Below are 12,781 nucleotides of genomic sequence, written 5' to 3'. Positions count from 1 at the left end.
TTATTTTTATATAGTATTCCAGCTTTAAAACTTACCGTAATACGTTGAATATCCTCTTGTCCTTCCACACTATAGAGATCCACCACACTAATTCTGAAACGTCTCAATTCTGACAAAAGCAGCACAATAAATGCTCATTACTTCTTTCCTCTTAGACTTGCATGAATAATAGAGCAGCCGAGTTAAACATCTTCTTATATGGCTTTTGATATGTGTGGGTAGAATATGGCAGTAATTAATCATCAGGTTCATTTTCAGAGCAATATAATATAACAACATAAACTCCAGCTCCAACTGACAAACAATTCAAACTAAACCGCAGACAGACCAGAATTAGAGAGTGCTAAAACAGTAAAACAATAAGAGAATATGCAAACCAGGCGTGCCTATTCATAAACAACAAACATGTTTTTTTGTGGTTTTGATGTAAACAATGGAAAGAATCTGGTTTAGATAAATAACTCCTTGGTCACGTCTCAGCATGCATCCCTGCAATGGTAACAAAGAATTTAGATTGTTCTTCAATATACTTAAATATGCCACCGTATACATTAATTCCATTATTTCATTTCCAGCAATCAGTTAAATTTAACATACAGTATGTTCATAGATACAAACAACTGAGCCAATTTAAAGCATCATACATTTTGTACTTATATACTTATACTGTCCTGAATTCTCACCAGTTACATGTCCCATATCTACATTTACTCGTAATTTATAATCACAGCAGTCAATTAACCAACCTTTTTGTACAAGTGAGAAATATAAGTATGAAAAGCAGTGGTTGAATAAGTACTCAGATTTGCTATTTAAGTAAAAGTACTAACTGTAACAAATACAAGTCCTGCATTAAAACTTTAAAAGCACAGTATTATCAGCAAAATGTACCTAAAGAGCAAAAGCACTCATATAGAATGGTCCCTTTCAGTTTTATATATAACTGGATTATTGATCTGTTAACATGTAGACAGCTTCCAATGTTGTGGCTGGTTGAAGTGGAGTTAATTCAACAGAATATATGTTGGAAAATCATGTACAGCAATGCATTATATAATATTACATGTTTTTATGTTCATTTGCAAAGTAGATAGTTGTCAAATACAGTGATGTATAATGTATCCCTACAAGTATAGTATTTGATGAAGCATACTGTTACATGTATATTCCACCACTGCATGGCCAAAGCACATGAGTCACGTGTGATACTAGGGCAAAGCAGTATTTTGAGCTAAATGATAAAAGGTCAGAATAATAATGGCAATGCTCACATGATGATTTTTTACCTTGTTCACCATCTTAATTTGGCATGTTAGCACTTGACTCAAAGTAGAGCTGGATGAAGGGAATGTCGGTCAGGGGGTCATCTGTCCATCTGAGGGGACCATGAATGTCTGTACAGTTCATACAATACTTGAGATGTTTCAGTGTGGACCAACAGACGTGGCTTTTGCCAAAGCCATGCCATGCCATGTATAACATAGTTTTAAAATGTGGTCTTTTGTGGGGGACATTAGGTTGCATACAAAGTGTGTATTTGTATCCAGAACCGTATAACATCTGCAGTCCAGTCTATTTGATCAGTTAAGACACCAGAGATATGGTATTTTCTGCATTTGAGGTCCCTCCCAAGGACAGACATTTCTCATTTGCCTTCTTTGTCCTTTGTCATCATCCAAACAAAGGAGGGTCCACCCAGTGGTCACCATCCTCTGATCTTACCAGTTGACCTCATGGCACTACATTATGTAAAAATTCTTTTGATCAGTGTGAATAAAGCTCAAGTCAGTGGCATAACCATCTGTTTTGATGAATTACAATGCAGAAATAACTTCACAGGAAAAAGTGGGAAATTCAGATCATTTATTTAAAAAGTTGCTTGTCTATAAATCAGTCCACAGAAGATACCGCTTCCTGCAAAGACAAACAGAAAGTCAGAGTTGTTATTCTACAACAGAGTTACACAAATTGAGAACTGCTGGTTAAGAGGTTTTGGGGAGGTCCACCTCTGGCTTGTCTGCATCTGCTGGGGAAGTCTGTGTACTTGGGGTGGTTTCAACTCTGTTTTCCAGGTCAGTCATACTCGTTTCCTTCACTGCTGCTGAGTTAGCACTCCTGCAGGAAGGTGACACAGAAATGTTGTCCTGTGCCAATTCTATACAGTCAAATATTGCTACATGTGGAAAACACTTAACATTCTTCCAACAAACAATTGTAGATATGCACTATATCCACGTCAATCTTCCTAAAAATGGATTGGTCTGACACTGTATATAAAAGGGACATTTGATGATGAATCTTAGATTGTTTATCCATACTAGCAGCAAAGCTCTATGGGTGGCAATGACCATTTGGTCCAGACTGAAATCTCAACGTTTGATGAATGCCATTAAATTTTGACTTTGAGATCCTTTCCATCAGGATCAGTTGTTATAACTTTAGTAATTGCTTAATTTTACCTCCAAATCAGGCCAGGATTTTAATTTTTCAAGTATTTGGATTTATGACCAAATACTTGCAAAACTATGTAAAATGTGGATTTCTACAACTTTCATGTTTGTGACAGGAAGGTTTGTCATTAATTAATAGTCAGGAAAACCTTGTGTTGGCGCTCTTCTTCCTCTTAGCCACCACTGCTATCACAGCAATGACCACCACTCCTACACAGAGGCCAGCTATGCCATAGACAATGGGACCCTGCATGGTCTTCAGGAGGTGGTCTTGACAGGAATCACCGCTGTAATCCAGTGAGCACACGCAGGCAGTGTTCCCATTGATCTCCACACAGCGTCCATTGCCACTGCACCGTCTCTGGCTGCATGTCTGGGTGTCCAGGTTCAAGAGCTTACTGCTGGCATTCAGGGAGATGTTGAGACCAGTGTCTTCTGACAGAGTGGGGGAGGGAGTGGAAGAGGAACTGTGGGACTCAGTAGGAGCAGGGACCTTGACTCCTGGCCACAGCTTCATATTAACACCTGTGAAGGAGACACTAAAGAGTTCAGACAAACGGGAAATGATTTTCCAGAATGTTTTAACATTTGGCATCATTATTCCTACTGAAGTAAAGTTAAATATAGGTATAACAACTCACAGTTCTCGTCTGAATGGTCAGAACAGTCTACATGCCCGTTACAGAACTTCTCAACAGGCTGGCATGAAAGATGATCCAGACACGGCCTGCTGCCAGCTGGGCAGCTCAGCTCTGGGCCACAGTGGGTTCCATTCACAGTGTAGTCAGTGGCACACTTACATGTCCGGCCTGCTGGGGTTGCAAGGCACAACTGCTGGCAGTTGCCATTGTTTTCTGCGCATTGGTTAGAACCTGCCAAAAGAAGTCAGTGGATTGTTGTTTGTGGCATTAAATGACATTACCAACATTTAAAATGGTTGTGAATTGGCAAACTCCAAGCAGGCTATATTGACACACACACACAAAAAATAAAATAAAAATCCAGGTGTTCTGTTGTAGTTTTCTTGCGTACCAGTCTGGCTAGACTTGCTGAATGCCTTCAAGCTCACCACTTCTGTGCCAACCTCAAACCACAACCTGTTCTGCTGCTGCTCATCTCTGTACCACAGCCTGGTCTTATCTGAAAGGGGGAAAAAATACATAAAATCTACGAAAGAAATCAACAGAAAACAATGTTTGCAACATCCTTTTAGAGACAATATTTTAAGCACACTGGATGATAGCATGTCAGACTCAAATCTTAAACAGTTTCTAATTCAGGCATTTAGTGTGAGACTGAACATTGTGTACGAAGTTCCTCCCTGGGTAGTTGGTATGCATAACATGTCACTGGGTGTTTATGTATAGTACATAACTGTATGAGCCATTACCACTAACAGTCATCCAAAGCAGCATGTCGTCACTCAGAGCCAAAGCAGCCAGGCCATCGCCAGCCTTCAACTCTTTGTATCCAGATCCATCAAGCTGGACAGAACCAATGACGCCTAAATCTGGGAAAGAATCCATTCTATGTCACTGCGCATTTCAATAAATACAACTTCATTCACAGCTGAAATACTTTAAGGTCACTCAAGGGATTTTTTGACAGACTGAATCCTCAAAATACTAATAAGCTTGTAAGAAACTAGGTAAACAACATTTTGACTTGAAACGACATGAACACACTTTCCCACAACTACAAACAAAAACTTAAAATTCTTACTGGTGTCAGCCCAGTAGATAGTAGCCCCATTACTGGACAAGACCAGAGATGTAGGCTGGACAGCATCCTTCCACACCACACGGCGCTCAGCACCATCCATGTTGGCACACTCTACAGTAGCCACAGTACCTGTACTCTGCAGACCCAGGTTAGTGAAACACACTCTCCCACTGGGAGGGTGGAGGGCGATGGACTCCACTCTACTAATACCTTCCTTTAGTAGAACAGCTGTATGTGCACCTATGATGGAAGTGACCTGCAGGCGGGGCTGTTTGTTGCTGCTCCAGTAGACATTGAGCGTTACCCAGTCCAGGGCCATGGCGGTGATGGTGTCACCCAGGAGTTTGAGAAGCTGGCCCTGAGAGGCCAAGTCTGAGTCTTTCAGTTTGAAGGAGCTGAGTGAAGTCGAGCCATCATCTGTCAAGAAGAGGGTGTGGTCACGTAGGCTGTAGTCCATGATGGCTGCCTCATTGACATTGGGCACCTGCAGGGCCAGGTGTTCAGGCCAGCCCTTTAGTCCAGTTGCTGTGTGTCTGGACTGTAGGTAGATCTGCAGAGATATTTGGAGATTAAATATCAAATTATCTAAAATAATTCATAATTCAAGTCATTGTCAACAGAAGTAAAATATTGTCAATTTTATGATCATGTCATGTAGCAGATACTAAAATAGTTACATACATTTTAATGTATATTAGGCTCAGTAGGTTTACTTATTGACTTTCTTGCAGGAAGTTAGATGAGAAGGTTGACACCAGCACAGTAAATATGACACAGGAGCTAGCAGATAGTTAGCTTAGCATAATGACTGGAAATTGGGGAAAATAGCAAGCCCGACTGTCCAGAGGGTAAAAGAAAAAAAAATCCATCTCGTAGCACTTCTAAAGCTTAATTAACATAACATTTTAATCATAAATAAGGTGCCAGTAAGAGTAACTAACTTAGGTTTTTTGCGAATTAAACAAATATGAAACACAGGTGGTCAGTGGATTTTGTGTTTTTTGGCCAGAGCAAGCTAGCAATGTTCCCGGTTTCCAGTCTTTATGCCAGGATAAGCTAACTAGCTACTGCTTCATATTAACCCTAAAAACATGAGTGGTATTAATGTTATCTATTAAAACACAGACTGTGTGAAACTATGTGTCATAAATGAAACCTGGGTGACAGTGGAGGGAGACAGCATCAGCAGGAAGCCTGCATTGACTGAAGTGGAGCAGGTCAGGCCATCCTCAGCCAGTAAAAGACCAGAGGGGCACTTGCACACGGCCTTGGATCCCGGGGCTAATACACACATGTGGGAACACTCCATCTTCTTGCAGGGACTCTCCGTACCCATCTGGAGCAATGGGTGGATGATCTGTAGGGAAACGAGAAAATGTTTAAAAAAACCAAACTGTTAATTTTATAAGTTGTACCTGTAACTATTTTACCTGAAAGAAAGAAATGTACCAAGCACTACATTCATATTTATTACACCAATACTGCAGTTCTAGTTGACCACCTACAACTCCAGAATTTTCACATTTCCCTGAAACTGTTCATAAATGGAGTATTTCAAAACGTACAATGTAATAGCTGTATGCAGGTTCTTTAGCCAGCTACTGTGAGTACTTCACACACACATGAAGTGCTCCAAATTTAGTTTCAGCATCTCATTGATTATATAATTGACCCCATTTCTACTTGTATCCAAGCATCCTCAACTATGATTATTTTACTCGCCTTTATGGCAAAAGGCTGCCTCGGCCTCTTCAGGAGAACTTGGCGGTTTTTGCCTGTGATTTTATGGGCAGCCTGCACCACTCGGTTCTTGGCGTCAGACCAGTAGAGCATGTCATTGAACACTGCCAGGGAGAATGGGTTGGTGGTCTCTTTCATCTGTAGAATCTGAAATATGACAGAACAGGAACAGACTTATACATGGCTTATTTATTATTTGTGTATCGCGTCTTGGGTAGTTTGACAGGTTTCAGTGTCTTGTTGTTTTTACACCAACATGAAATTTCAGATTATATTGTAGCCATATCAGGTTTAAAAAAAAAAAAAGAAAAAAAAGGAGGGCAGGACAACATTTTCCTGAATGAATGTAGTGCTTAAATTTTGAAGTTTGAAAATGTTCTGTAACATTTATGGTGGGTGTATATGATTAAAGGGTCATGTTATCTCAAAGCTTTAAAAAAAAATACATACTTGCATTCCCATTCTGTAATGTTACCTGAATATCATCGCCATCGAGTGTTGCAGATCCTATCAGTCTCAGCCTTTCATCTGTCCAGTAAACCCTTTCAGAGATGATGTCCACAGCCACACCGCCCGGCCAGCCCAGACTGGAGTTCACCACTGCCCTCCTCTCCGACCCGTCCATCCCAGCCCGCTCAATCTTCACCACATTACCAATTTCAGTCCAGAACATTAGCCTGATAGAAAAATACGAGTTCAAAATACCTGTCGTAGGGTTTTTATAATTACTGTGGAATGGTTTAAGAGCAAAATAATTCATATCAACCCGTTTTGTGGTACTAGTGCTAGGGACCGGGGCTGATCCAGGTCTTCATCCAGGATGATGCTGTGGTCCAGCAAGTTCTTGGAGGCTGTGGCCAGTCTAGTGGCAACTATCTGACTGTTCACTCCGTCAATCCAGTACAGATTCCTCCCGAGCCAGTCCACGGCAACAGAATCAGCTCGGACACCTGTGGAAACAGGGTGGCGGAGTTCAATAGTGGTTACAGACCATGCCTCAACTGCGGGGTCACAGGTTTGATCCTTGCAGTAGCTCTTAAGTCAGTTAATACCAAGGTGTTATAAAGAGCCATCCTCGTGTCTATGAGCACCTATGGTACCTCTAATACATTCCACTGACATTGATTAATATTAAAAGCAATGTCTCCGACACGCAAGTCATGTTGTACCAACCTTGAATCAGAACTCCTGTGTTCTTCTGGTCCAGCGAGGACCACCTGATGCTGTCATTGTCCAGACCGACCCAGAAGACCCTCTGCTCCCTCCAGTCATAGTCCAGAGAGAGGATTGCCTTCTTGGCAGAGGAGGACAACACATCCAGGCTGCGGCTCCGCAGCCCTAACAGGTAGAGGTCCGTTTGCATTGATGTCAACAGGAAAGGTTCACCTGTGGTATGGTGAAAGGAGAATCATCATGTTACATACTTACATATTGTTGTAATATTTAATTGGTCCCATTAGTGTGGCTTCTTAATTAAGAGAGATTTGTTAAAACGGTTGAAATAAAGATCATCTCACTGACAGGAGAAGTTGCATCTTGAACAATAAAGCCAAATTGTTATAAACTGTATTTTTATGCTAAGCTTACCAATTGCTGGTTGTACCTTCATATTAAACAACAGAGTATCAATTTTCTCATTTAACTGTATGCGAGACATTCTCTGCTAAATTACTCTACCGGTGATCTTGCAGTGGTGTCCCCCTGCCTCCTTTATGTAGCCTGGGTGGCAGTCACACTGATAGGAGCCAGGTGTGTTGATGCACATCTGACTGCACCCACTCGAGCTCTGGCCTTCACACTCATCGATGTCGACACAGGTCTGCTCGTCCTCCAGGAGCCTGAACCCTGCTGCACAGCTGCAACGCTACACAGCACGCAACAAACACAAGTCAAGCATAGGTCAGTCATAATTCACAGGATACTAAATTTACACACTTGTAGCTGGTGAAAGGTTTGTTTATTCAGAATGGTCATATAGTAACTGTTTAATTTGATTATAGTTTAACTTTCCCACTTTAAAAAGAGCTCTGAACTGCATGACAGTCTTTGCCTTACTCAGCTTTTCGAAGCTTCCATTATAAGCCTGCCATCCACCCACCAAATTAACTTCAAATCACACAAGACAACCTGTGGAGATACCGGATCCTCACCGTCCCCTGTGGCGTGCTGTGGCAGCTCTGAGAGCAGCGTTTCTTATCGGCTTCTGAGCAGTTTGTCTGGCAGCTCTTTCCCTCGTCGGAGCCGTCAGCGCAGTTGGTGATGCCGTTGCACAGCAGGGCTGGATCCAGGCACTCCTGACTGCCACACTGGAACTGGTGAGGGAGGCATTTCACCGCCTCACCTGGTACACGCACACAATTTACATGTTCAATACAAAATTTAGCAGGTATTCAGTTAGTTTGACAGAAAGTAAAACCCTGAGTGTAAAGGGTGAAACCAAGAAAAATGAGAGCTGCAACATCACTTTGAATAAAGGTTTTCCCTCTCTGTTCTGATAACAGATTTTGCCTTTTGAGGTTCCGAATGGATCCAGTTCTCAGTCATCTGGAAGTGTGTTTTCCTTTTTTGTGCCAATGTCCATTTTATATTAGATATTTCCAATTTCCACACTTGCAAATGTAGCAGGTGGTGCAATAGTGGAATGGCTGAATTTAAAGCACCTGCAACACTGCCCCAATATTATCTTAGTTTTTGGCATCTTTACTGTATTTTATGGTACACCATAGAGCAACAGGACGGAAACATTTGAATCCCAGCTGGAGTCAACCTAAATTGTTTAAATTTCTTTCGCCAATCTGTTGTGTACATTTACTCACAGTCGGTCTCGTCGCTGCCATCCTCACAGTCCTTCATGCCATCACACCTCCAGGCTGTGGGGACACACTTGGTCTTGGATTTACACGACCACTGGAATTTGCCGCAGTTCAGAGGAGCCACAGGACAGTCCTGCACAAAGAACCAATGATTATTCAAATGTGATCCAAAGTTGCATTTCACAATTTATAACTTATAAACACTTTCAAAATAGATGAGGCAGTTGGCTGGACTGGTGAATGTGTAGTCTATTGGAGCACCGGGCTGTGGAATCAAGAACCATTAAGCTAAAGCTACATACAGTAACCCCTGTTGCTCCATCAGCGCTGCTCTGTGCTGGCTGACCTTTGACCTTCAAATGCCAAGAAATGCAATAAGTTCTGCTAAGATGCACCACTGTTATGGCATTCCTGTAATTTACCTCTAAAAGATTTTTATATATGTTAAAAGTTTCCCATCCACCCAGTACACATTAAGTAAATCATTTGCTACACACAACCCAGAAAACAACTTGACTGACATGTTTTGGGTTGCATTTTTACCCCTATAAGCGTATTACTCAAAACCTCACTTTAGATGTTTCTGGTATTGCCTCAGACACCCACTTTTTCATCTGTGCCATCTTTGCAGTCCTGGTCTCCGTCACAGATCCACTCCTGCACCAGGCACTCCTTGCTCTGGGGGCAGCGGTGCTTGGTGATGCACACTGGTGCTTTGGTGCAGCCCTCCTCATCTGAGCGGTCCCAGCAGTCCGGGTGGCCGTCGCAGTGCATTACGGCGGACACACACTGGCCACTGGTGCACTTGAACTCACTGGCACTGCACACCTCATCAGCTACAGAGAGGAAAGGGCACAGATATGATCACATAAAATCTCCTTTACAAAAACAGGAAAAAATTAATCCTGGTCGCATGATTTCCATTTCCTTGCATAGGTGTGACAACAACATACCACAGTTTGCCTCGTCGCTGCCGTCCAAACAGTCCCTCTCCCCGTCACAGAGGAAGCTGTTAGGAATGCAGCGGCTTTTGTCATCACATTGGTGAGCGCAGCCCTCCATGTGCTCGGCACATCCCAGTTCATCTGAGCGGTCCTGACACTGAGGTACGCCGTCACACACCTGCCGCAGCTCTATGCACTTCTTACCATGGGCACACTGGAACTGGTCTGCAGAGGACAGGACATCATCAGGATGCTGGCAGGACTGAAGTTATGACTGGACCTCACATTGTGTAGAGTCTTCCAGCTTTAGTGGATTCAAAAGTGCTTCATAAACATATCCCAAATCTCTAGGCTCTTCCCATTTACAGTATATTAACTCAGTTGTTATAGATAAGCCATTTGTTTATTTGCAGTACTCATGAATGATCTGAAGGATTACATAGAATGCTATGTCACTTCAGATCTATGTATTTTGACTACATTCTGGTCCGTATGACAAAAGCTTCAAGTTTTATATGGAAAAATAATATATATCAAGAAAGAAGGTGGCCTTGAGTTTCTACAGTAACTAGACTGACATATGAATACATTTAGAATTGGTTCAAGGCATTTACTAAACTGTCCTTCCAAATGATACCTCAGCCCAAACTTAATTCTCAATAATAAAAAAAAGGTGGTCTTTACATTCTCTTAAAATTTAATTTACCCAAGAAGTTACTGATCCAATCACCAATGAGCATTTCTGGCATTGAAAAGTAGCCCTTGTCCACAATGGAACAATGTAAATGAAACTGATGTTGCAATCAGAAATAAACCACTAATTGGCATGGCAGGAAATTTAACCTTGTTTGTGACCATTTTAATGATAACGGTTACATTTTATTATAGGCTCAGTTTATGGCTAGTTAGGGTTTTTTTCAGTGCCATTGAGACTAAAAATCCACTATTGAAGTTCCTCCTCATTGCAGTCACTTAAATGCCAGTTATATGTAGGGAATGAGGTTACCTTCTTTGTGGAATTGAATTTAGACATAGTAGAGCACGTAGAGCTCCCTTTTTCCCCCCTCCACAAACAAGTATTATGGTTTATTTAATTGTTTTTCCTCTCATGTTCTTCTGTATTTTTTAGTTTTTTATCATTTGTTTGTATATTTTGCTATTATTCATATGATTTTATCAAAATTGTACACCTGTGGTACTAAAATCCTGCCATGCCGAGCCTCTTGTTATTTGTAATTTTGTAGAGATGTTCTGTTTCTATTTTGCCAAAAAAAAAAAAAAAAAAAAAAAAAAAAAATCGGGTCAGCACAGAAACTTTTAATTGGTCACTGGAGGAATTTTCTTTTCATGCATTTGAATTAGTGCTGCTCACTAGAGGGCAGTAAAAACATTAACCCACTCACAGCAGATAAGCACACAAGATGAACAAAAAAAATACCAGATTACCTGTTTCACACTCTAATAAGCATTCCTCCTCATCTGAGCCATCCTTGCAGTCTGCCTCTCCATCACAGACGTGGTTGTAGAGGACACACTCTGCTTTGTTTTTGCACGGTTTGGAGCCATAAGGACACTTGATGGGGGTGGGCACAGGAGGCTTAGAGGTTGCACTAGCCGCTACTTCTTTCTTGTCATATTTGTCTTCCTCTTGGTCCTCTGATTCAGATGGGTGAACATTACAATTCATGATTACTACTTGTAAAAAGCTCAATAGTTTTCGGTTAACCTACCGCAGTTTGCCTCATCTGTGCCATCTAAACAGTCCCTCTCTCCATCACAGAGGAAGGTTGCAGGCAAGCAGCGACTCTTGTTGTCACAACGGTGAACGCAGCCCTCAGTTTGCGTCATACACTCCAGTTCATCAGAACGGTCCTGACACTGAGGGACACCATCACACACCTGGTCCTTGTCTATACACTTCTTCCCATGGGCACACTGGAACTGGCCTGTTTGAATGCAGGCAATGTTTGAGATTACATGACAGTGTGATTGTTTTAAACCAGCTGTTTATTATCAGTCCTGTGTTACAGTGACTATTATGCTGTGTTTAATCTGAAAGGCTTTTGAGGAGATGCATGAGGACTGTGTCGCATCACATTTGATTTTTATAGGCAGATGTCTGAACTAGATGTTGGTTAAAAAAAAAAAAGTGTTTGCCAGAAGAAAGTTGCATGTCTACAATTTTAACCTCATAATGGGCACAAGTCATCAATTCAGTTTGATGACAGTGTTTTTTGACTTTATTCTGCTCTCGAGTTTCATTAAACCGAGACTATGACTGAAAGTTTTTATTCCCCCACCAATAAAGCAAATTTCACCTGCCAAAAATGTTTTTAAAAGTAACAGATTTTGATTTCAATCACAGTAATATGCACATTTTGTCATGTATACTTTTGATCAATATCACACAAGACATGCTTGAATTATCTTGCCAAACTGTCAGCTAATTTGATATTTCTTAAGACCGTTATTCAGTTACAGAACTGTTCCCAACAGTATATTAAATCAGACAGAGTAGGTCAAAACAAACCATAGAAAACAATGGCAAGTAGTATTTGACTTCACAGTGTGCCCAGTACCTTCATTGCATTGTGTTGCACAATCCTCTTCATCTGATCCATCCTTGCAGTCAGGTTCCCCATCACACACATGGCTGTAGAGCACACACTCTGAGCCATCCTTGCACTGCTTAGAGCTCAGACCGCACTTCGGAGGACTGCTTCCAGCTGAAACAACTGTTTTGAACAAGTGACAAGAAAAAGCTAGAATTCACTTACTTTTAATGTTAAAAAAATGCGTCTGTGTCTGTATCTTACTTGGAACTTTTAATATGATTTTTTTTTTTAAAGCCTTAAAATTATATTTTTTGTAGAAGGTGTAAAACTAGTTTTGGTTGAACTGTCTCACCTTGCAAGAACCCTGACAACTGCAATAACGCTGCACAAAGAAACAAACACACAACCATCTCTATAGATAAAATAAAACGGAGCCAATGCTGCCAATTGCACCAGTATTGCGTTTTATAATGGCACCAGGTGAGTCCAATATAACCTAATTGGAACACCTGAGTGAGGGGAGGAGCTGCACAACATTCAGACATTATGTTGCACAT

General features: G+C 41.3%; 1 protein-coding gene across 1 annotated transcript; it reads right to left on the bottom strand.

Moving 5' to 3' along the window:
• Positions 1-1,890: 1,890 nt before the first annotated feature.
• On the bottom strand, positions 1,891-12,634 carry LOC133978822 (very low-density lipoprotein receptor-like). The gene is made up of 21 exons (XM_062417158.1): positions 12,577-12,634; positions 12,249-12,404; positions 11,400-11,615; positions 11,116-11,325; positions 9,679-9,894; positions 9,332-9,561; positions 8,729-8,858; positions 8,063-8,253; positions 7,590-7,776; positions 7,086-7,298; positions 6,679-6,862; positions 6,388-6,589; positions 5,895-6,059; positions 5,329-5,529; positions 4,173-4,722; positions 3,841-3,960; positions 3,483-3,590; positions 3,092-3,322; positions 2,600-2,975; positions 2,007-2,115; positions 1,891-1,914 (listed from the first exon to the last, which is right to left on the bottom strand). The coding sequence occupies exons 1-21, from the start codon at positions 12,632-12,634 to the stop codon at positions 1,891-1,893; spliced, it is 4,077 nt and encodes a 1,358-aa protein (XP_062273142.1).
• Positions 12,635-12,781: the final 147 nt, after the last annotated feature.

This window comes from Scomber scombrus, chromosome 4 (assembly GCF_963691925.1).
Source record: "Scomber scombrus chromosome 4, fScoSco1.1, whole genome shotgun sequence".
NCBI classification, from domain to species: Eukaryota; Metazoa; Chordata; class Actinopteri; order Scombriformes; family Scombridae; genus Scomber; species Scomber scombrus.
The sequence above is the reverse complement of the archived record's forward strand: the minus strand, read 5'-3'. Positions and strand labels throughout refer to the sequence as shown.

What these genes read in the sequence shown, in the direction of transcription:
- LOC133978822 (XM_062417158.1), bottom strand. Translation starts at nt 12,634, where the DNA reads ATGGTTGTGTGTTTGTTTCTTTGTGCAGCGTTATTGCAGTTGTCAGGG. An exon ending in TGGCAGCGACGAGACCGACT is followed by an intron (nt 8,254 to 8,728) that starts GTGAGTAAATGT and finishes TGCGTGTACCAG; the next exon opens with GTGAGGCGGTGAAATGCCTC. An exon ending in ACACCACTGCAAGATCACCG is followed by an intron (nt 7,299 to 7,589) that starts GTAGAGTAATTT and finishes ACCATACCACAG; the next exon opens with GTGAACCTTTCCTGTTGACA.